The sequence below is a fragment of the Oncorhynchus mykiss genome, chromosome 10 (genome assembly GCF_057628025.1).
Source record: "Oncorhynchus mykiss isolate SJ-2025 chromosome 10, ASM5762802v1, whole genome shotgun sequence".
Classification (NCBI taxonomy): domain Eukaryota; kingdom Metazoa; phylum Chordata; class Actinopteri; order Salmoniformes; family Salmonidae; genus Oncorhynchus; species Oncorhynchus mykiss.
In genome coordinates this window covers 37,691,393-37,716,987 of record NC_143031.1, presented here as the reverse complement: position 1 = coordinate 37,716,987, position 25,595 = coordinate 37,691,393, and the positions used below count along the sequence as shown (strand labels likewise).

The 25,595-nt window shown below is 40.8% G+C and overlaps 3 protein-coding genes across 3 annotated transcripts in view; 1 reads left to right on the top strand and 2 right to left on the bottom strand.

Moving 5' to 3' along the window:
- Positions 1–8,525, top strand: part of LOC110533823 (teneurin-1) — a 185,580-nt gene extending 177,055 nt beyond the window's left edge. The window contains exons 30-32 of the mRNA XM_036990211.2: positions 1,810–3,030; positions 5,035–5,177; positions 5,303–8,525. Of these exons, the coding sequence (XP_036846106.2) occupies positions 1,810–3,030; positions 5,035–5,177; positions 5,303–6,058 (2,120 nt within the window). The 3' untranslated portion in view covers positions 6,059–8,525. The remainder of the gene's footprint in view (positions 1–1,809; positions 3,031–5,034; positions 5,178–5,302) is intronic.
- Positions 8,526–8,631: 106 nt separating this feature from the next.
- Positions 8,632–25,595, bottom strand: part of apool (apolipoprotein O like) — a 37,284-nt gene continuing 20,320 nt past the window's right edge. The window contains exons 10-11 of the transcript XR_016483693.1: positions 9,590–12,362; positions 8,632–8,842 (exon numbers count right to left, since the gene is read on the bottom strand). The gene's annotated coding sequence lies outside the window, so the exon portion shown is untranslated. The remainder of the gene's footprint in view (positions 8,843–9,589; positions 12,363–25,595) is intronic.
- agtr2 (angiotensin II receptor, type 2) lies at positions 9,774–12,316 on the bottom strand. The gene has a single exon (XM_090186546.1). The coding sequence runs from the start codon at positions 12,314–12,316 to the stop codon at positions 11,207–11,209; it is 1,110 nt and encodes a 369-aa protein (XP_090042672.1). The 3' UTR covers positions 9,774–11,206.

Sequence of the window (25,595 nt, the reverse complement as noted above, 5' to 3'; positions counted from 1 at the left end):
GCTCAATTATGGACTTTTACATGCTGGTTTTGATATGGTGTACATTGATTGCCAAAAGTAGGTGGACACCCCTTCAAATTAGTGGATTCAGCTATTTTAGCCACACCTGTTGCTGACAGGTGTATAAAATCGAGCACACAGCCATGCAATCTCCATAGACGGACATTGGCAGTAGAATTGCCTGTACTGAAGAGCTCAGTGTCTTTCAACGTGGCACCTTCGTAGGATGACACCTTTCCAACAAGTCAGTTCATCAAATTTGTGCCCTGTTAGAGCTGCCCCAGTCAGCTGTAAGCGATGTAATTGTGAAGTGGAAACGTCTAGGAGCAAAAATGACTCAGCCGTGAAGTGGTAGGCCACACAAGCTCACAGAACGTGAACGCTGCGTGCTGAAGCACTTAGCGAGTAAAAATTGTCTGTCGGTTGCAACACTCACTACCGAGTTCCAAACTGCCTCTGGAAGCAACGTCAGTCAGCAAGCAACGTCAGTGTAAAAGCTCGCCGCCATTGGACTCTGGAGCAGTGGAAACGCTTTGAATCACCCTTCACCATCTGGCAATACGATGTACAAATCTAGGTTTGGCAGATGCCAGGAGAACACTACCTGCAACAATGCATAGTGCCAACTGTAAAGTTTGGTGGAGGAATAATGGTCTGGGGCTGTTTTTCATGGTTCGAGCTAGGCACCTTAGTTCCAGTGAAGGAAAATCTTAACGCTACAGCATACAATTACATTATAGACGATTCTGTGCTTCCAGCTACGCGGCAACAGTTTGGGGAAGGCCCTTTCCTGTTTCAGCATGACAATGCCCCCGTGCACAAAGCGAGGTCCATACAGAAATGGTTCGTAGAGATCGGTGTGGAAGAACTTGACTGGCCTGCACAGAGCCCTGACCTCAACCCCATTGAACACCTTTGGGATGAATTGGAACACTGACTGCGAGCCAGGCCTAATCACCCAATGTCAGTGCCTGACCTCACTAATGCTCTTGTGTCTGAATGGAAGTCCCTGCAGCAATTTTCCAACATCTAGTGGAAAGCCTTCCCAGAAGAGTGGAGGCTGTTATAGCAGCAAAGGATGGACCAACTCCATATTATTGCCCATGATTTTGGAGTGATATGTTTGACGAGCCGGTGTCCACATACTTTTGATAATGTAGTTGTATGTACTGTATACCTTCATTAAAACGAATTGCTTATATTTCACCTACTTTGATGTTATATATGTTACACACTTTATCACTTCAATAGTGTAGATAACAATTAATTAACCTTGTGCACACCTACACTAAGTATCAGACTTTAGGCCTTTTTTTGTTGCTCTGTGAGTTCCTGAGCAGCTTTGAGATCCAAGTGAAGGTATTGAGCATGTTGTTAGAGGCCTTTACAGAGCTGACTGGGAGAATGAATAAGCCCACATTAATTAACTGCCATTCAATTGCTTTGTCATTCAATCTGCAATTTCAAGCATGACAGGTCAACAGCCTCCAACTTAATTTGCAGTCACATAATACTATCACCATGTAATATTCATCTCCTAAGGACAGAAGTAATTAAAATGTATTTAATTCTGCTTTAGTTAGTTCAGTCTAAGCAATACTATGTGCAACCCATATGGGTGTGAACAAAGCAGTTTGATAACCGGAATTAGTATTGGTAGTCTTCCGGCATCTCTGCTCTGCTATTGATGATATGGATGGCTTCAAACTTTAAAGAGCTAGAGTCATGAACATACATTTGATAATTACTCAGATATTACGTTTCATTGTTTTTGAACAGATCATTTAATGGTGATTATTCTCCCCACAGGTCCTCTGGTTGGGAGACAGATCTACAGGTTTAGTGTGGAGGGCCTGGTGAATGCCAGATTTGACTACAGCTATAATAACTTCCGGGTCACCAGCATGCAGGCCATGATTAATGAAACCCCTCTTCCCATTGACCTTTACCGTTATGTTGATGTGTCAGGAAGAATTGAACAGTTTGGGAAATTCAGTGTCATAAACTATGACCTCAATCAAGTGATCACTACACACATCATGAAGCACACTAAGATATTTAATGCCAACGGACAAGTGATCGAGGTCCAGTACGAGATCCTGAAGTCTATTGCATACTGGATGACAGTGCAGTATGACAACATGGGCCGCATCACTATCTGTGACATCAGGGTTGGTGTGGATAACAATATAACACGCTACTCATACGAGTATGATGCTGATAGTCAGCTCCAGGCTGTGTCGGTGAATGATAGGCCACAGTGGCGCTATAGTTACGACCTCAACGGCAACATTAATTTACTGAGTCATGGCAACAGTGCCAGACTAACGCCGCTGCGCTACGACTTACGAGACCGCATAACACGACTCGGAGAAATTCAGTACAAAATGGATGAAGATGGCTTTCTTCGCCTGCGGGGCAATGTCATGTTTGATTACAACTCTAACGGGCTGCTTGCCAAAGCGTTTGACAAAGTGTCAGAGAGGAGTGTTCACTACCGCTACGACGGCCTGGGCAGGCGGGTGGCCAGCAGGACCAGTGACGGCCAGCAGCTGCAGTACTTCTATGCCGACCTGACCAAACCCACCAGGGTGACCCACATGTACAACCACTCCAGCTCTGAGATCACCTCGCTCTATTACGACCTGCAGGGACACCTCATCGCCATGGAGCTGAGCAGCGGGGAGGAGTACTACGTAGCCTGTGATAACTCTGGCACGCCACTGGCCATCTTCAGCAGCCAAGGACACATAGTCAAAGAGATGCTCTACACCCCTTACGGAGACATCTACCAAGACTCAAACCCTTCCTTTCTGCTGATCATCGGGTTCCAGGGCGGTCTCTATGATGCGCTGACCAAGCTGGTCCACCTGGGGAGGAGGGACTATGATGTGGTGGCTGGGAGGTGGACCACTCCCAACCATAACCTGTGGACGGAGCTCAGTATCAACCCCAAGCCTTTCAACCTCTACTCCTTCAAAAACAACTACCCTGTTGCAGAGTTACAGGATGTCACCAAGTTCACTACAGGTAAGACTAATGTTGATGAGATCCACTATATGTTCCTTATGAGATATACACTGCGTGCACAATTATTAGGCAAATTATATTCCTCAGGATTCATTTTATTGTTGAACAAACACAATGCTCTCAGTCAATCCAAAATGTTATTGAACCTCAAACCTGAATGTTTAACAAAGGAAAAGGGAGTTTTGTCTTTCTCTGGGGAATATATAAGTGTGCACAATTATTAGGCAACTAAATTACAAAAATAATTTCTCCCAACTCACTTGTTAATTCTCCATTTTTTTTGAGAAAGTGTAACAAATAAGTAACACAAAATGACAATTAAATACAACTTTTGGCCTTTCAAAAATATTCAGTGACCAATGTAGCACCCTTCTTTTCAATAACTGCCATGAGCCTTCCATCCATGGAGTCTGTCAGTTTCTTGATCGGTTCACGATCAACTTTCGCTGAAGCAGCAACCACAGCCTCCAAATGCTGTTAAGAGGTGTATTGTCTTCCCTTACTGTAAATCTCACGTTGGAGAAGGGCCCACAAGTTCTCAATAGGATTTAAGTCAGGTGAGAAAGGGGGCCAGGTCAATATTCAGGCATCTTTGAGGCCCTTGCTGGCTAGCCAAGCAGTGGAGTACTTGGATGCATGTGATGGAGCATTGTCCTGCATAAAGATCATGGCCTTCCTGAATGCTGAGAACTTCTTCCTGTACCACTGAATGAAGAAAGAATGTTCCAGAAACTGGCAGTAGATTTGGGAGTTGAGTTTCAGTCCCATCTTCAACCTGAAAACGTCCAACTACCTCATTCATAATGATAGCAGCCCATACCAGTACCCCTCCTCCACCTTGCTGGCGCCTGACTCAAAGTTGTGCCCTGTGTCCATTACTGATCCAGCCATGGGCCCGTCCATCTGGTCCATCAAGAGTCACTCATTTCATCTGTCCATAAAACCTTTGAAAAATCTGTCTTCGGGTATTTCTTTGCCCAAACTTGTGAATCTTATTCAGTGGTGGTGGTGTTTCAGCCTTCTTGACCTTGGCCATGTCTCTGAGCACTTGACACCTTGTACTTCTGGACACTCCAGGTAGGTTGCAGTTCTGGAATATGGTGCCACTGGAGGATAATGGGTTCCTGGTAGCTTGGCGTTTAATTCTTCTCAGTTCTGGAATATGGTGGCACTGGAGGATAATGGGTTCCTGGTAGCTTGACGTTTAAGTCTTCTCAGTTCTGGAATATGGTGGCACTGGAGGATAATGGGTTCCTGGTAGCTTGACGTTTAATTCTTCTCAGTTCTGGAATATGGTGGCACTGGAGGATAATGGGTTCCTGGTAGCTTGACGTTTAATTCTTCTCAGTTCTGGAATATGGTGGCACTGGAGGATAATGGGTTCCTGGTAGCTTGACGTTTAATTCTTCTCAGTTCTGGAATATGGTGGCACTGGAGGATAATGGGTTCCTAGTAGCTTGACGTTTAATTCTTCTCAGTTCTGGAATATGGTGGCACTGGAGGATAATGGGTTCCTGGTAGCTTGACGTTTTAGTCTTTTGCAGTTCATTTGAGTCTTTTCTTCTCCGTGCGTTCTTTACGCCCCCAGTTGACTATTCGCAACAAAACGTTTGATTGTCCGGTGGTCACGCCTCAATAGTTGAGCTATTCGAAGAGTGTTGCATCCCTCTGAAAGGCATTTTACCATTTGACTTTTCAGTTTCAGTTAAATCTCCTAATAGTTATGCACACCTTGATATAAGGTGTTATTCACTTTCACCACACCCTCCCTCATTACACAAATACATATCACCTGAAAATGATTACATCCCATAACCATTCAAATTTATGTGGTTTGGAGTTGGAAAATGTAAATAGAAATAATAAGAACAGAATACTCACTTTTCTAATAATTGTTCACGCAGTGTAGACCGATAATTAGACAGGATGGTTTCAATTGGGTTGCATGACAAAAGCTCAAATCCAATGCCCTGTCATTGACTCCTCGATACCTTCTGTCATCAGACATCAGCAGTTGGTTGCAACTGTTTGGGTTCCAGCTCCACAACGTTGTCCCTGGTTACCCCAAGCCGGAGGTGGAGAGCATGGAGCAAACCTACGAAATGATGAAGACTCAAACCAAGACACAAGACTGGGACCCTAGCAAGGTGAGCTAAACCTAAACTAGGCCTAGTCTAACAGAGCCTAATCTCCAGCCATGTATTGTCCTTAGATATTAGACCTGAAAATCCTTATTATCATTAGATAACCATCCCATGTGTTTGTCTGCCAGGTTCTGTTGGGTATCCAGTGCGAGCTGCAGAAACACCTAAAGAACTTCATCTCTCTGGACCGACTGCCTATGAGTAAGATGACTGGTCAGCTGGGGGCGTGGCATGGCCGGAGGCCCCGCTTCTCTGCCATCTCCTCCATCTTTGGAAAGGGTGTCAAGTTCGCCATCAGAGATAATGTTGTCACCACTGAAATCATTGGGGTTGCAAGCGAGGACAGCCGGCGTGTGGCAGCAGTCCTAAACCACGCGCTCTACCTATCCGGCCTGCACTTCACGGTGAACGGTCTGGACACTCACTACTTTGTCAAGCCTGGCCTGCTGGAGGGGGACCTGGGAGTGGTTGGCCACAACGGAGCGGGTCGCGTCCTGGAGAACGGCGTCAACGTGACCGTGTCCCAGATGACGACGGCGGTGGATGGGAGGACTAGGCGCTTCGCTGACATCCAGATGCAGCACGGGACTCTGTGCTTCAACATCCGCTACGGGGCCACAGAGGAAGAGGAGAGGGAGCATGTGCTGGAGGTGGCCCGGCAGAGGGCGGTGGAGCAGGCCTGGGTCATCGAGCAGAGGAGGCTGGAGGAAGGAGAAGAGGGCTCCAGGCTCTGGACAGAAGGAGAGAGGCAGCAGTTGCTCACCACTGGACAGGTTCCCGGCTATGACGGCTACTTCGTGCTCCCCGTGGAGCAGTACCTGGAGCTCTCTGACAGTGCCAACAACATTCACTTCATGAGGCAAAGTGAAATAGGGAGGAGGTAACAGCGGCATCGTGCTTCACTACTGCCGTGGGTTCCCCTTCACCAAAGACAGTCTGTTTTTAGACATACAATGATTTGTTGTACCGTTTTTTCTAGAATGATGACGATAAATATACAAAAAAAAGACAACTGCCTTTAAGTGACAAATGATGGTATTTTGTTTCACCTGTGTTCTGATTGTTTTGTTTCTTCTGAGAATGAATTGATCATTTGAAACTCTTGACTGTCTATCATTTTGGAGTTACTTGGCTAGCTTATGTAATTTGACCTACTTTGTAAACTGTTAGATATGCTGAATCTGAGATGACAGACTCCGTATCAAGTTCATTACCATATAATTAATCTTTATACATACTGTATCTATAACAGTGTAGTGAATTGCTGTCATTTCAGTTTATACAGTGCATATCTGTCTGCGATCTCTTGAGAAATGGCAGTGACAGCTACTGTCTTCTTGTGACTATGAGACTCACTGGCATCTGGAATTTTGCTGCTTTCTGTGTATTTAAAGTTCTGGTGGTACAATGGAGTAGATTGTGTGGGTTTAGACACATGACATTGTATATAGCAAGTGCTTTAGCGAGATACAAGTGCTTAACTTAATAATGTGTTGTTACTGATTATTAATCGTTAATCCTATCAATAGAATTGATCACTGGAGTTACACAGAGCAACAGGAAAAAGTATTCATGCTGAAAACCTGTACAGTACAGTTTACTTTTTTACAAATTGCTTATTGTAAAATATAATGTATTATCTGGGTGGAGCTTGTGCCTTTCTGCTCTTAAAAAAATGTTGAAGGATGACAATTTAATCAAAACATCTCCTTCCATACCATGAAAAGTGTTATTATTTATGTACTGGACTAGATTCCTTATGGAGTGGCGCTTGCAGGGCAGACTATAGTGCCCTATGCAAAGTGCTAAATCATAGTGTAAATGTTACAGAAAACCTCATATTGTAATTCACAGATATTACATTCATTGTACCTGAATTATTCTGATGCCATTACAAGGCACTCCTTCCCAGTCCCGATCAGTTATATCTGAGCTAGCAAGTCAATTGGCAGACAGTGCAGTAGATAAGTCTAGGCCGCCAATGTGAAATCCAAACGTCACAAATTAGTTGTGTAAGAATTGTACTGAAACGATGATACGTTTGTAAAAAATGTCCATACATGTAGGAGAAGGCCCACTTACAGTTATCAAGTGGGTCGTATAGACTTTACATATCAGAACAGGGTGAAAAGCAGAAAGAAAATAGAACACATTCACAGTGGGTAGCTTACAAGAGCTTGACTGTGTACTAGTTACGGGTCAAATGTAGTGAATGTGGAGGAGGATTTTTAAAAGAGAAATGCACACATTGAGTAGCTGTTTAAAACAGATAAAACAGTCTGGAAACATCCATTTTTTAAATATTTACTCAACATGTATTTGGTCTGTGTTTAATTTACTACAACAAAGTCACATTGTGTTTCAGCATGTCATTCTTCTGTAAAAAGATTGCAAGTACTGTGTGCCTCGGCGTCTAGTATTCCACCAAACATTTGAGGAAATTAGATGTGCATAACATTACACCATCTTCACAACAGCTGAAATATTTTGAATGCAGCCCCAATTAAACAAGCCTTAGTTCGTCAATCGTTTACTCAGTCCTTTGAAACATCTAAGAATCCTCATTATTTCTTATTTCCAAAGACAAACTTTCAAGTCTGGGATGATATTGAACTATTGTTTATGTATTCATTTTGGGCTCAGAGTATGACATGTTTGGTGCTGGAGAAGAGGGATTTAAAAAGTGAACGGTTGTCCAGTTATCCAGACCCATATCCACAATTTGGTTGTATTGTTAAGGATTTGTTATAATTGGGATGTGTATGGTTTGTGTACTGACATTTGTTTTCCATGCTTCTCATACAGAAATGAAACATTAACACTGTGGAAAAGGCTGAACCAAAAGCATGGAGTACAAAGACAAACACCCTATATTCTGATATTCACTTTAATACTGTCCAGTTCATCAAAAATATAATTCTGTGCAACCTTATGTTGTTTTTTACTTTAATTGTCATTGGGGTGTATTGCAAAAATGAATTGTACAAAATATAGGCTATATGGTATACTATATAACATATTTTGGGTAAATTAATTGATAGTACTCCATATAATTAATAATGCTCTGCCCATTGGTGTTCATATTGATGATACTGTCTCAGTTGGGTAACTCCGAGAACGAAGACAGTGTGATTGCCAAGATACATTTGTATGGTATGAAAACACTGATATCGCTTGATTGCATTTTCTACTCTGGGCTTTGACCAAGAGGCATGTATTTTCTGCAAGTGCTCCAGGAAGTGGGTGTAAATAATGAGAAGAGGTTAATATATTGGGTGTGGAAAGTTCATATTATTAAAAAAAGGTACTTTGAAGGTTTGACTTTTAATAAATAAATGTGCAAATTCTTTATCCATATGTTTTGATGTTGTTTCTTTCATTGTATTATGAAATAATATGAGTGTATTCAGTGGTTGAAATTGTTAGCTGGTCCATGAAAATAATCAAACAAAAATGGTTTAAATTGAATCGTTTCACTGTTTTATATATATATTGTTGTCAAAGTTTGTATCTTTGAAGAGGAGCCATCATCTCATAGGTACTGCTGGTAAGTGTTAGTGTGTTGGTTTTCCACAGGGTAGAGGAGGGGCATCGTCAGATGGATTTCCAAAGGCAGCTATCAGATTCCTTATCGTCCTGAATAATCGTGTCTGTACTCTACCCTCCGTCTGAAACACAGAAACGCCTTATCTGTTCATTCAGGTCAAGTCAGGATAATTTGCTATTTCCAAAATAACTGAGGTTTTGTCACTAATACCACATTAACGTGTTATAATATTGTATGTTCTGTAGCGTTTTGAGGCCATACCTCCTAAGGGATGTGCTTTCTATAATTGGAATGTAAGAACATGTGTATGAATGTACAGTATATTGTTGTAATTCATGTGTTCCCTTGTGGTAATCTACTGCTAACCAATGGATATTGATATCATGTTTATTATTTATCTTAACTTTCCAGGGCCCCTCCTTGATTTGGAATACTGTAGGTATAGACATCTTTGCATCTTTCAGTGAAAATAACTGAAAAATATTTAAGTGAAAATAGCAGAAAAATATGATAACAGCAATTCAATGAAAAGTGATTAAGTGTAATCGTACTGTACAGTACATTACAGTCCAATATTTATGGTATTCGGTAGTCTGTGTAAATTGGACTCAAATTAAATGGAACAACCCGTCTGTATGAGCATGAATCAGAAAGATAGAAACACAGGTGCGTATTTGTCATGCAAAAAGGCATGTCATATCATCCATCTGTTGTTTTCATTCTGTAAAGTTGTTATCCACCACCTTGCTGAGAAATGATGAGTTTTCGTCACAACAGCATTGATACAAATGTGAATTTATAGCTAAAGTCAATCAAAATGGTAATAACTAAACCTACGATGGATCAACAATACTGTTCAAGTACTCACAGAACACATAGGCGGTAGGTATTGGCCTCACTTTCACTGTCTCGGAGTAGATGGCTCCCATCTCTCCCCACTGCACCCAGGATCCTCTCAGTAGTGGCCTTGCTGGTAGCTCCATGGTAAACGGACACATGCTCTATCACACTGAAGCTTGCCATCACTATGAATGAATAGCACTGACACACAATCGGTATGGTAGTATTTACAGTACGGTAGCATCAACAGGAAATCATATCATATCCTAAGAGGAAAGAAAAGATCACACATAGGCTTACAGATGTAGGATCTTAATTTGAGCCAGTTTGCTACAGCAGGAAAATAATCCTGCAGCAACAGGAAATGTGAATTCTAATTCATGAAAAGAAGATTGCAGGGGTTGACACATTTTTCGAAAGGTAAAATCAATCTGAAATTTCAAAGTGGAAATTACAAACTTCAGAAGCCTTCTTAAACCTCAAATATGTCCAATACACTATACATTCTCATGCAACACGGTGATCCAATTAAGATCCTACATCTGTACTCTCTGGTCATTAGGAAAACACATCAGGAAACAGTATTGAAGTACAGTACCTGTATTTACATGTACATCACCTTGATTTGTTTTTCCCTATTCTGTTCATTGTAATGTTCAGACCATATTAGTTGATAATATGATGGGTCTGGAAGGGTTTTAATAACTAAAACTACAATTTGAAGTAAAAACTACACAATTATCAATCAGAGAGAATTCCTTTGCACCTGCAGTTATCAAACCCAGCCACAGAGTGGCAGTAAAACTGCCTATATCAATGCTTGTTACTCAGTCTATGTCCTTGTCTCCATTACTGTTGCAAACAGAAATGTCAGAAGGAAAAAAACAGCAAGTTGTGATTATATGACAAACAATCAAATGCATCTTCAAATTGCTACAATGTGATGCAAACTCAACTCCTGGCTTTCCCATGTTCAACTTGATCATGGCCTTAACTGAATATATGTTTTGTTTTCACACCAAGAAGACTGCCGTTACTGTCTGGCTTTCATTGTTCTGTTATATCAAATGAAGAGTGACTGGAAAACATATCATTCATAGCGTATCCTGATAAGGGTTGTACATTTGACACAATACAATGTTAATTATGGTTCAAGAGACAAATTACACAGTTCACAGTAGGCGTTTGCATGGACCTTTTCTTGCCGTTTAGAAGGCTCTGTGTTCATTGACATATTTTTGTTACTTATATACAATAAAAACAACATACACATATCACATTATTGTAACTAGTACAAAGGCACATACACTGTAGTTGTATATTTCACACACTTATTATCACACTGGCCTGTGTATCTCAGAAAACATGACAGGTTTACCCAGCACATATACTGTAGATTTGGTGATATAATATCCCTTCCCCCTAACATGAGCTTGGTGGCATGGGATGTTAAACTGACATTTAAATCTATGTTTATATTCCCTCTGTCCAGCCGGCAGGGTGTCCCTAATTAGGAGTAGATAGGGGGGGGGGGGGGTAACCTCCCCTGGAGATTAGGCCTGGGGGTTATTCAGGATCCCCGGTGTCAACTGTTACACATCTGACAGACAGGCCTCTCATAGTCCTGCCATGTAACCTCCCTAGACTAGGGGCCCCTACTGTGTTGGTCCAGAGTCTCCAGTGGCCCTGTGTCCTTGAGGTCGCTGAGCTTCCTGGAGAAGGAGCTGAGCCTGGTGCTGATGGAGTCTCTCTTTTGGGACAGCCTGGGAGCCTTCTCCTCGTACAGCCGCCACAGCTGCTCCCGGAAGTGGTTCCCCACAAAGCAGTAGAGGAAAGGGTTGATGGCGCTGTTGGAGAAGCCCAGGCAGAGGGTGAAGGGCATCAGGGTAATGATGGCCTGGCGCACCCAACAGCTGTGCATCACCCCCAGGGTGCTCAGGGCGTCCAGGAAGGTCAGCACGTGGAAGGGGAACCAGCAGACGAAGAAGGCCAGCACCACAGCCACCACCATCTTCATTACGCGGTCCAGGTTGCTGGAACTCTTGTCCAGGCTGGGCTGTCCCCCCAGGAGGTGCTTCCCGATGCGGCAGTAGCAGCTGGCGATGACTGTGAAGGGCACCAAGAAGGCCAGAATGTTCTTGGTCAGGGCCAGGCCTGGGAACCAGTAGGGCTGGGTAGGTGGGTAGGTGAGGACGCAGGCCGTGACCCCCAGCTCCTTCAGGTGGTAGGTGTCTCGGAAGGCCATGGTGGGGATGGTCATGAGGCCGGCAATGGTCCAGATCACACCGCTGATCACACGCGCCCGACACAGGTTCCTGCTGCACTGAGACTGGAGGGGATAGACAATGGCTCTGTATCGGTCCACACTCATACAGGTGATGAAGTAGATGCTGGCGTAGACGTTCAGGGAGAGGAGGCAGCCACATAGCTTACACATCAGCCCACCAAACATCCAGTTGTAGTCAAAGGAGTAGTAGATTGCCCAGAAGGGCAGGCTGATCAGGAACAACAGATCTGAGAGGGCCAAGTTTACAATGTAAGTGTTGGCCACTGTTTTACGGTTGGACTTTTGACATAACACGAACACCACCAAGATATTGCCCACGAAACCAAGGACAAAGATGACACTGTAGATGGTGGGGATCAGCTTGTTCTGATGCAGAGAGGGGGAGATGGAATCACATGAGGAAGAATTGATCATTAGATCTTCTGACGAGTTGGTGGCCATTGAGAGGTTAGAGTGTGTCGATGCCATGGGTACTCTGTCCGTGATTGCTTTTACAGCCAACTCCCACTAAGGCCTGTAAGATAACATAAAATCAGCAACATTTTAAATTAGAGAAACAAAGTCTCCTAACAAAATCAAATATCTGTAACCTAAAATACATGCACTAGTTGCAATAAGTCAGTAACTAAAACACAATGAGACAGTTTTGGCAAGCATGGTAAGAAATTGCTCAATGTTAGTAGACACATACAGGGTGGGCCAACTGAAGATTGAGGTGTTCTCAGCCAAGACTGAATATATTACATTCTGATGACAGCCAAATATTTTTGTGATAATAGCCGTATGTAAAATAATCCTATTATAGGGTGTTATTCTGTATTTTTCTAGCCCCTCTAACAGCAGATGTAAGAATCCCCAAACCCCTTTCATTTGTCCTGAACCTAACGGAAAATAAATACATTTGTACAGCCCATTTGGGACTGGCTATTTGGATGGTGTTGTTTTGCGAATATGTATTGGATAGTCCTCCTCTGTGCAGGCTGGAGTCCATCTGGATAGTGTTATATAGGAGGAGACAGAAGGAACATGTGGTTGGTTGTTTTAGAGGGCTCTGGGGGTTCTGGGGTTGGACATAATCCCCTCTCCAGTGTCCCTTTGCATGAGAAACTCCACCACATGCAGTAGTCTATGCCAATGGTTCCCAAACTGTGAGGAACTCAGTCCGACTTTAAAATCGCTCTTGAAAGTTGTATTAGTAGAATGCACAAGGTCCAATTTCGAAATTAGGTAGTGAATAATCAGTTCCTCTTGTCAAGTCAGTCATTGCATACCTTATAGAGCTATTTATAACTTTTCAAATGTCCAGATCAACTAGTCCATGTCAGCTAACGTTTTTTTATTTAGGTTTTTTAACCCATAGATATTGTTGTAATTTTTGGGTCACTCTAACACATGAATACACATTGGACATGGCAAAATGTATAGAATTGCAAGACAATTTGCATTAAAACTACTCAATTTTCTTTGCACCCCATTACAAAATGTGTAGAAATGCAGGAAATAAGCTTTAAACCTGCCAAATTCTGTCCACCAACAAGAGAGGGGTGAACAGTTTGTGTCATAAACAGTGCTTGTGCCCATAGAAATAGACATGGCGCACACACGCAGAGGGTACGTGGGATGTTCCCCAATGCTGGAAGGGGGTCCCCAAGTGAAAAAGTTTAGGAACCCCTGGTTTAAGCAACAAGCAGCACATGCAGTATAGAAAAGTAATGCATGTTGCATAGCATGGTGACTGGCTGGCTGCTGCGATCCCTCTGGAGATCTTTTAAGATCTTACCTATTATAAAAAAAAACATTTTGTATTTGAAAGTGTGATAAAAGTAGAGCAACATTAATGTTAAGGTGATTTGGATACCTTTATTCTATATGAAAGTATTGCACATGTGTGTAATATATTTACATTCATATCTCAATATTTATTACATGTAATACACTGAGTGTACAAAACATTAGGAACACCTTCCTAATATTGAGTTACACCCACTTGTTCCCTCAGAACATTCTCAATTCGTGGGGACATGGACTCAACAAGGTGTTGAAAGCGTTCCACACGGATGCTGGCTCATGTTGACTCCAATGATTCCCACAGTTGTGTCAAGTTGGCTGGATGTCCTTTGGGTGATGGACCGTTCTTGATACAAACGGGAAACTGTTGAGAGTGGAAAAACCCAGCAGCGTTGCAGTTCTTGAGGCACTCAAACTGGTGTGCCTGGCACCTACTACCATACCCCGTTCAAAAGGCACTTAAATCTTTTGTCTTGCCCATTCACCCTCTGAATGGCACACACAATCCATGTAAAAAAAAAAAACATTATTTAACCTGTCCTCCCCTTCATCTACACTGATTGAAGTGGATTTAACAGGTGACATCAATAAGGGGTCATAGCTTTCACCTGGTCTATGTCATGGAAAGAGCCGGTGTTCCTAATGTTTTGTACACTGAGTGTCAATTGAAACTAATATAATTGGAGGAGGTACTGTAGATACAATTTAGGACCAAATATAAATAATTTGTCACATTGGGTATAGAAAATCGAAAACCCTCGGTGTGTTACGTATCATTAGTTTTTACATATTGAAAACCATTTATGGATGTTATATAAGTAATATCCCAGTTCTACTGTATCAACTTTAGTGTGACAAAACGTTCTAGCAATATGTTAAACTTTTAAACCTGTGAAAGGAGTTCTTAACAGAGTACAGTTCAGCTCTTGAAATTGAGAAAAACACTAAAATATTCTCTGTAGAGTTATTTTAAAATACTCTGCACTAATAATGAGGCAAATAACAGAGACTTAAAGTATAACAGAGAGCATCATTTTGAATACTGATTACATACAATTTTCCTCTGCAATAAAATTAGAATGTACAATGTGAATGAATCCCTGAGATATAAAACTTTCTTCCAAGATAACATAAGATGGCTATTTAAACATCTCAAAGCCACTATAACATTCACACAAAGTCAATTTACCTTATATCTTCTCCTGTTCAGTGAAAGTTAGTCCCGTGATGTGTTTGCCTGAACACTGGCTGTATGAAGACTTGGTTCTGTGGTTTTTATATCCTCACTGGCCCATAGGGAGTCATCCATGGCTATGAAAGAGGAACTTGACCACATGCCAGCATTATGGGCCAGGCCAGGCATTCGTCACTCCTCTATGTCCCGCTCCCCTCATAAAAACAATCTGACGTCTAGAGACATAGTACAGGGGCACTTAAAGGGACAATCTGCAGTTAAAACATCAATATTTCGACTTCTAAATTAATGATATAGACCCATTGATTATTGAAGAATATAACTTACGAGCTTAGCTCCACTGTCGTACTCAATCAGAACCTAAAATAAACTTGTTTTACCCCAATGTTTGCAAACAATGTAAATGTAAACACACACTGTACAGCCTCAAATCATGAATAAAACTATACTTTTGATATCATGAATGGTTTAGTCCTTCTATCCATAGCTCTGTCCGTGACTTTGGGAGTGGTTACATTTCTCCAGCCCCATGCCTCAGCTGTTTACCAAATCAGTGGTGGAGTGCCTACTTTGTTATTGTTCGAACTGCAGATTGCCCCTATAAATCCCATGACATGGTTTTAGTTTGGATTAGCACCTCATACACAGGCTCAGTCCAAAACTCTTCTATCAGAGTTCAAGAGAATCTAACTGGGGGTGCAGAGTGGACGGTGAAAATCTCACACATTATATAAAAGAACAGTTAGAGATGTTCTCCTCAACCTACAACACCCCATGTGCTGCTGATTTGATTTCCCTAAAAGAGGCCAGTTCAGAATTGAACTGCATGATGAAGGATGACATCAATTGCAAATCTTGATTGCTGTAAATCATATTGACTGCATCTTGAGTGTTATGGTGTCAAAAGCTTAATAGAAATGACAGAAATTACAGCTCTGAAATTACAGAAAATTGAGCATTATGGTTATTTGATTTGTAACAATACACAAGAACCCTCTCAAAGGTGAGCAGTGATTGGGTAAGGTGCTGCCAGACTAGATAACGTTGTGCGATCAGTAAGGAGATTAGTCATCCAGGTCTACTGTTGAACGGTGTAGTGTGACAGCCTGGTCTCATAGACTAGACGTAACATAGTACATGTAAATCCTGGACACTCAAATTAGTATGATTTGTTACATTTGGTTACATAAAACAGAAGGTTACTTAAGGGCAAAAATGAAAGGAGGGTGGTTGGTCAGGGTGGATGGGATTATAACACGAACGTCTAGCAACCAAAAGGTCATCAATGACAATTTTATCTAATTAGCAACTTTTCAACTACTTACTTTTATTTAGCTCCTTTGCGACTACATAGATTGTTAACTAACCTTTCCCCTAACCCTTTAACCTAACTCTTAACCTTACCCTTAACCCATAGTCTAGCTAACGTTAGCCACCTAGCTAATGTTAGCATTAGCCACCTAGCTAACGTTAGCCATAAATTGTAATTTGTAACATATGCATTTTGCAAATTATCATATTGTAAGAATTGTAAATCGTAACATCATACAAACTGTAAATCGGAACATATACAAAATGGATGATGAACATCCACAAATTAATACATACCATTCGAAACGTAACATATTACACTAATTGGAGTGTCCCGGTTTACATTTACTATACTACATCTACCCCTGAGTCCAGGTTGAGTGCGGTGGCTGAGGTATGGAGGGAGAGTAGTGACCTGGTGTCAGGGTAACAGGGAGGATATCTGTCCTGTAGATCTCATTACAGCCATCTCTCATTAGGATTAGGGAGGATGTAGACATTACTCACCTCCCTCTCAGCCAGCCAAGAGTCAACAAGTTCATGTTGCGCTTCAAAGAGGATGGAATTCCAAACCTTCTAGTATGCATGAGGAACAAGCCGAGCCAGATGCAAGTGAGGTGGTGGTATCTTTAAATATCCAAGTAGCCTACTGTAGATTAGGTAGAAATTCTCAGAAAGATCCACATATGTGGACCTAAATTATATGGTAATCTGGCCTAAGGTTTTGCTACAGTAAACTCAGTGTCCACTACCAAAATATCCATGATGAAAAATAAATCCTCTATTGCTTATGTAGCCACTACTCACTATGGGCCCAATTCAGACTTAGGAAAGGCGTACATTTCCTACGCAGTCAGACTTATGTGCTGTACACATTGCAGTACAACATCTTCACTGAGTCCTGCCCCGCTACTGAGTGACAAGTGGAGTGTTTGTAACGCAAGATAGAAGACAGCCTGTCTCTCATCAGAGATTGCAAAATATTAACTTTTCATTCAAGACAGGATAAATATATTATTTCAGGTGATAATAAAACAGGTTTTGTTTAGTTAATTTTTCCTCTAACTCTATAGCAAGTCAAACTAGCTTCGGTTGAAGATGCCACTGTAGCTAGCAACCTCCACATAATAATGATCATCAAAAACAAACATCATAATTATCCCCATTGAAATGCACGACATAAACAGAGTGCAACGTAACAGAATACCTATGGGTAATGTGAACAAGGCTTTATCTTATGCAGTTGGGTAACTAATTTACAACTGCCAGGACGCCTCCCACTTGCTGGCCAACAGATATCTCGTGGAGTTTTCATTCAATAAGATTTTCAATACATTTATCTAAAGCCATCCCTTTAAATTTGGTGTACCTTTAATTAGAATTCTCAAAAGACACACTTTTTTAAACCTTTATTAAAGCAGGGAGTCACCACTGAGACAAGGGTCTCTTTCACAAGGGAACCCTGCATATACAATTTAAAAATCAACTATAATATAAAAAACAAGTATTCAAGAAAAACAATTACATTGCTCAGTATGGTCCCCAATCAATATTTTTAATTGACTCGGCGGCACAAGAACATCCAATTCTAATGGATTTTGTAGTTGGTTCCAGCAGAGGTGCTTTAAAAATAAAAATTGGATTTACATAGTTCGGTGTAGAACCGAGGAACCTCAAGAGTTTGCCAACCTTGTGAACTGGTTTGGTATTTTGATTTTAACACCGAATTTAGGTAAGTCAGAAGCTTGTGTAGTAGAGCTTTGCAAACAAAAAGGGAATAATGAAGTGATTTACGGGACTTTAATGAGGACCAGAGAACTTTTTGATACAGGATGCAGTGGTGAGTATTAAAAATGTCATCTGTGATAAAGTGAAGGGCGCTATGGTAGACGACATCCAAAGTTTAAGAGTAGTAACTGCTGCAATCTGGTAAATGGTGTCACCATTGTGAAGAACTGTCAGGAAAGATGACTATACAATCTGCTACCTGCTATTTAGGGAGAGCTTTTAACTAGCTCATCCGTATGTTTCCGTAAACATTAAATCTTTGTCAATACAAATGCCCAGATATTTATAGGTGGGAACCCGATCTATGGAAGTACCATCCAATGAATAAATATGTAGTTCATTAGAAACATTTTGCAAGAATTAGAGAACAACATACAGTATATTTAGTTTTGCCTGCATTAAGTACACATTTTAAACCAACCAGGGCTTTCTGGAAGGTAACAGATTGCAGCTCTAACATAGCCTTGTCAACAGTTGGGGCAATGGCATACATAACAGTGTCGTCTGCATAAAGTTTTAACTGATAGACCAATATTATTTATATAAATAGTCAAAAGAACAGGTCCCAATACCGACCTCTGCGGTACACCTTTTGTAAAACTAGACTTGACACCATCAGAAATCAGGCATTGTGTCCTATCTGACAGGTAATTCTCAAACCACTTGCAAGAAGCCTGATCCAGAAATATTTCAATCACCCTTTGAATGAGAATGTAATGTCGAAGGCCTTGGAAAGATCTATAAATAAGGCAGCACAATGGTTTTTATGATCTAAGCAATTTAACACAACATCTAGAAACAATTTAACACATGCTATAAAACAAGCGTAGCAGCTGAAACGGTCTAAAACCAGATTGTTGCACATTTAAAATAGAATGAGAAGTAAAACAAGTTCTTAGCTGAGAGTTGGCCAGGGATTCTAAAACTTTGGAAAGGTGAGAACTTGGAAATTGGAGGGTAGTTTTCTAAGTCAAAAGGATCTTCTCCTTTGTGTAGAGGGAGGACGTGCCGCTTTCCAGATCTTAGGGATAACACCAGAAACAATTGCCAAATTAAAATATAGGTTAATGATTCTGCAATAAGTGGGGGCAGAAAGCTGCAGTAAGAAGGGATCAAGAGAATCAGCCCCTGAGGATTTTTTTACATCGATTTTTAGCAAGGCATTTAGTACATCATAGATTACATGAAAATAGAGCATGTGTATCTGGGAGTGCATCATTCTCTACGGTCTGTTTCAGGGTGTTTCTCAAAATGCATACTACCATGCTCCGAGCACGCAAATTGGAGCACGGGAGAGTCGGAGTATAAGTCCAAATCAAAGTAGGCGAAACGGAGCACGGAGAGCACTTCTCGAATGCGTACTCCGTTTGTATGTATTTTGAAGCATGCATCGATGCAAGCTTCAACAGAAATCATGCAAAGAAATATGATGCAACCACATAAAAAATGACGCAACATTTCTTGAAATCAATGGCGGCCATTTTTTTAACTGAAGCGAGAGAAAATACACTTAGACTTTGGAATAAAAAAAAGTGTTGCCTATCTCATATGTTGCCTGACTGCGTTGATACGTTAATAAATACATTCTGTGTTAATTTTGCATGTTTACCTGCCTACCCTGCATAACATTAGCTTTATGTAATTTGTGCCTGTTTAACTAGCTGGCTAGCTAAATTATTACAATTCACATATCTAGCTGATAATTATGAAGTAAAAAAATTTGCTTTGTGTATATCTTGTTTCATCTATTGTTGCCATTGTCCTGGCTGGAAGAAGGTTCAGTGAATGGGAGGTGAAGCGTGAGGTAATACAGTATGGGGAGTGCGAGTGCTTCTCAAATGTATTGTTTTATGCATCCTCCACACTCTCGTCCTCACAAGAAAGTACTCAAGAGAATGTGGTTGAAGAATGCACTCGGAGCATTAGAGTGTGGAGCACGATAGTACGCATATATATATAAAAAAATCGGAATCACTACTGGAATTAGAGGAATTTCCAAAAGCAATGTAAATACACTAATATTCATTGCCTTTTCACCACCAATTCTGTAGATAAAAAAAAATACTCTGATGTATATTATTCAGGGTTAAGAATGTATTTGTGAATAATAATAAAAACTGTGTTGGAGAGCCTTTACGCACAAAATATATTGGTGAATCAAAAATACAGTGGTTTGATTCATCCTGAAAGTTGTCATATTCAATTGTTCAATCCAGATAATATTGGTTGAACAGTAGTCGTATAAAACTACCCTAATAACCCTCACTAATCATGGAACTGATGACAAAGGTCCAGTTGTCGTGAACCGTGCACCAGGCTCCAGGTTTAAATTGCTACGTATGGTCTGCATTCCATAATGATTCAAATGTGCAGTAATTTGAGACATGTAGCCTAACTTGTAATACATTAGCCTAATATGATCCACTGTTGCTAGCGAACCTCAGGAACAACACGAGCAAGAGAGGAAAGACAGGTAAACTAATGATGTAATAGAATGATGCAAAATGTAAGGAAACTAACACTAAAGTGACAGTTATAAATGTATGTGGGTATAACTGACGGTTGCTAATATTTAACACGATACAAATGTTTAAAAATACAGTGACAAGTCTGGGCATATACTGTAATTAAAACATTCTAGAAATCAACTCGGTAGGTTTGGCTACAGCTTGGGTCTCCAAATTTCATCCCTGAAAGTTATAAGTCAAGCTTTTCATAATATTCATTGTGGATATGTGGATGTTTTAGTTTGCTGCCATATGACTGGATTCACATTTGTCGCCAGCGATCGTAGGGTAAAAGATCAAAAACAATTGTCATTTCTATTTCCAATCCCCTTATCCAAAATGGCTTACTCATTTACCTAGCTCTTATCAATAGCTCTTTTCAATTTGTAAATTATTGTGTAGAGTTGGAGAATGGTGTTATTTCTAATTAGGAAAAAAATAAATGAGATGTTCCACCTGGAACCGAAAGGTTGCTCAACCTTATCGTTTCAACACACGTAAAGATGGTGGCATTAAGTAGCCACACGTCAATTTATTTGATCTCCACCCCAAACGAATAGCATGCTATTCTCATGATTAAGCTCAAGGTCAAAAAACGTGTAGAGAGAAAAGTACATGAAAATGGAATTACGTTCCATTTAGGCATGCTTAACTCGGGTCGGAATTCCCCCCTCCATGGTTATCAACTAAAACAAACTTCACCCAAATATTAATAAAAAAAAATATTCCCTCGTTGTGATCTCAACATAAATAAGTTCTCATTATCATGACATAACAAAAGTTGTTTTGTCGAGATCACGAGATAAGCTCCATAAATAGGAGTGGAATTATTGATGATATATTGACAGTATGGCTGAGGAGGCAGAGCCTACGGTGGATCAGCGCATATGTTTTTATTGACTGCTATACTAAGGGATGGTACATTTCATGCTCACATCATGCTTTCATTTGTGTTTGAAACTCATTATCAGTTTATAAGTTAGAACGTTAGCAAGATAAATGTCCCTTACCTTGACCTAAGAATTTTTGGTGCAGCTAAGTCCTCGTGGGACATTAAGCCCTGAATGATGCCTGACAGGCAGCCCTGTCTCCCAGACTGTGTGCCACAGCCAATCGCAAGCATGCTAACTTGGCTAGTCTTGTGTGCGAGCTAGCTAGTTAACTAGGTAGTCTTGTTAGCTAGCTATCTAGCTTGTTATCTATGCTGGTTGTTAGCTTGTATAACTGATGTGTATAATTGTAAGGGATACTTATATGGATAATATTTGGATAATAGGCTGAAATCGAATCCAAATCAGCCTGTCAGGAATGGAGCTCGCCCACTGTAAATATTATACACAAAACATGAAGTGTCCCTTATATACTGAACAAATATAAACGCAACATGAAACAATTTCAAAGATTTTGCCGAGAAACAGTTCATATAAGGAAATCAGTCGATTTAAATAAATAAATTAGGCCCTAATCTACGGATTTCACATGACTGGGCAGGGGTGCAGCTATGGGTGGGCCTGGGAGGGCATAGGCCTACCCACTGGGGAGCCAGGTCCAGCTGGAAAAACTGATGTGTTATGGCTTTACACCCCCTGCTATATTGTGGGAAAAGAGTTAATTGTCTAACAGAACACAGAGGGTGTTCTTTAACGGAAGCCTCTCCAACATAATCTAGTTAGAGTCAGGAATTCCCCAGGGCAGCTGTCCAGGCCCCTTATTTTTTTCAGTCTTTAAGAATGACATACCACTGGCTTTGAGTAAAACCAGTGTGTCTATGTATGCGGATGACTCAACACTATACACGTCAGCCAGTACAGCAACTGATATTACTGCAACACTTATTTTTCAATTTTCGACACCCAAATCTAACTGCCTGTAGCTCAGGACCTCAAGCAAGGATATGCATATTCTAGATACCATTTGAAAGGAAACACTTTGAAGTTTGTGGAAATGTGAAATTATTGTCAGAGATTATAACACATTAGATCTGGTCAAAGATAATATAAAGAAAAAAAAAACATGCGTTTTTTTGTTCCATCATCTTTGAAATGCAAGACAAAGGCCATTATATGACTTAGGACTCTAGGCGAAATTTAGATTGTATTGTATGTGTAACGTTTTAGACTAATCAATCAAATGTTATTTGTCACATACACATGGTTAGCAGATGTCAATGCGAGTGTAGAGAAATGCTTGTGCTTCTAGTTCCGACAGTGCAGTGATATCTAACAAGTAATCTAAAAATTCCCCAACAACTACCTAATACACACAAATCTAAAGGGGTGAATGAGAACATGTAAATGTAAGTATATGGATGAGACTGATCCAATTAACCATTGCATTACTGTTCAAAATGTTGTATCAAGTCTGCCCAAATGTGCCTAATTGGTTTATTGATACATTTTCAAGTGCATAACCGTGCACTCTCCTCAAACAATAGCATTGTATTTTTTCACTGTAATAGCTACTGTAAATTGGCCAGTGCAGTTAGATTAACAAGAATTTAAGCTTTCTCCCATAAGACATGTCTATGTCCTGGGAAATGTTTGTATTACTTTCAACGTCATGCTAATCACATTAGTGCACATTAGCTCAACCGTCGCGCGGGGGGGACCGATCCCGTAGAGGTTTGACAGTTTCAGAATGGGTGGCAAGGAATAAGTTAGTCCTAAATATTTCAAAAAATTAAAAGCATTGTATTTATGACAACAACAAAAAACAATCACGGCAACTGGTTTGATACATTCCCATCTGAAGTACTTACATTCAGTAATCTTGCTCTGGTTTGTCATCCTGAGGGTTCCAGAGATAAAATGTAGCATAGTTTTGTTTGATAAAATCTATTTTTATATTCAAAGGTAGGAACTAGGTTTACACCTTTCCAACAAGTCGGTTCGTCAAATTTCTAGAGCTGCCCCGGTCAACTGTGCTGTTATTGTGAAGTGGAAACGTCTAAAAGCAACAATGGCTCAGCCGCAAATTGCTAGGCCACACAAGCTCACAGAACGGGACCAGCCCAGTGCTGAAGCGCGTAAAGATCATCTGTCCTCGGTTGCAACACTCACCACAGTGTGACAAACTGCATTTGGAAGCATTGTCAGCACGATAATGGTTTGTCAGGAGCGTCAACAAACAAATCTAGGTTTGGCAGATGCCAGGAGAAAGCTAAATGCCCGAATGAATAGTGTAAACTGTAAGGTTTGTTGGAGGAGGAATAATGTCCTGGGGCTGTTTTTCATTGTTCGGGCTAGGTCCCTCTGTTCCAGTGAAGGGAAATCTTAACACTACATCATACAATGACATTGTAGACGATTCTGTGCTTCCAACTTTGTGGCAACAGTTTAGGGAAGGCTCTTCCCTGTCTCAGCATGACAATTGCCCCATGCACAAAGCGAGGTCCATACAGAAATGGTTTGTCAAGATCAGTGTGGAAGAACTTGACTGAGCTGCACAGAGCCCTGACCTCAACCCCTTCGAACACCTTTGGGATGAATTGGAACACCGAATGCAAAGCCAGGCCTAATCGCCCAACATCAGTGCCTGACCTCACTAATGCTCGTGGCTGAATGGAAGCAAGTCCACGCAGAAATGTTCCAACTTCTAATGGAAAGCCTTCCCAGAAGAGTGGAAGCTGTTATAGCAGCAAAGGGGGAACAACTCCATATTAATGCCCATGATTTTGGAATGAAATTTCAACAAGCAGGTGTCCACATATTTTCAAAACATCAAATTGAAAGCGTCTTATTTTCTACAGAAATTATATCAATATTGCTGTTCCCATTTGAAACATAAGACAAATAGTATGGATAAATATTGTAGCACTAATATCAACCAGAGCATACTGTATCAATTACATGGTTCATAGTAACCAGCAAAGGGTCTCATGACTGTTCCTTCCTCCCCTTATGCCCTGTTGGACAGAATGACCTGAGGGGTTTGGAGGTTCTCAGGTTCAGAATTAAAACCATGTAGACCGTGGGTTGTAAACTCACCACTTAGGCTCTCCGAGCATATTTTGGCAGCACTGAAACATGGGAAAACACAGCATGTCCAGTACTTGCATAATCCACCACATGTCTGTATTGGATTAAGAAGGGGAGGGCGGAGAAGGAGATTCCTGGTTGTTTCTCACATTTAGGGAGAGCAGCAGTTTTTACCCCCTGCATCTGGAGGGGCCCCATTCAATAGAGTATGCTGAAATTAATGGGGCAATCTGGCCGGGGTTCATTGTCCAATGAGGAGCTGGGTGAGAATCAGTGTTTGTTCTAAACACAGTGATGCTCACAGGTCAAACTCTCTTCTCGTAACCTCTTGCAAAGAGCAACACACAAATAGCCCACAAGAACATGTCTGTTTGGACTAATTTCACCAGAGAGTTGAGAATATGTACCACTGACTGTGAAAGATACAAATTGTGTGTCCTCTATGTCCTATTCAAACATTTCATAGCCCTGAAAAACAATGTGACGGTATTTGTTTGTTTTTACATGACATAGTTTGTATGTTTTTACAAGCTAATAATGGAAATGGTGTAGCTGTGTGTCAGATACAGATTATGTAATTCAATACTTTACTATTTTTTTACATTTATTTTACCTTTATTTAACTAGGAAAGTCAGTTAAAAACAAATTCTTATTTTCAATGACGGCCTAGGAACAGTGGGTTAACTGCCTTGTTCAGGGGCAGAACGACAGATTTTTACCTTGTCAGCTCAGGGATTCAATCTTGTAACCTTTCTATAAAAGCCTGTATCAGATTTAGTTTGACGGCTGAATTACATTAAGGGCTGAAAAAAAGAGTGACATACATGGATTACTAAACTATCTTGTGTCAACCCCCCACTCAGCTACAGGTTCGCTTAAACAAATATTTAGCATACGCATGTCCAAACAGTCAGATAGATACATTTCACAGCTTCCTTAATTAACTGGAAGAGTTCACTGCAGTAGCTGTGGGAAACCTTAGCCATGACATCCAAAGCTAACTGACTGTTTTATCTCTCATATAATGAGTGTGACTGATGGAGCCAAGGGAAAACACACATCAGTTATCGTGTGTGACAACAGTCCATGATGCATGACTGCATGTATGAAAAGAGATTTGCATTTGCACTACCCGAAGCCAAACAAAATCAATTTTACAGTGTATCCACATCAACAGCCT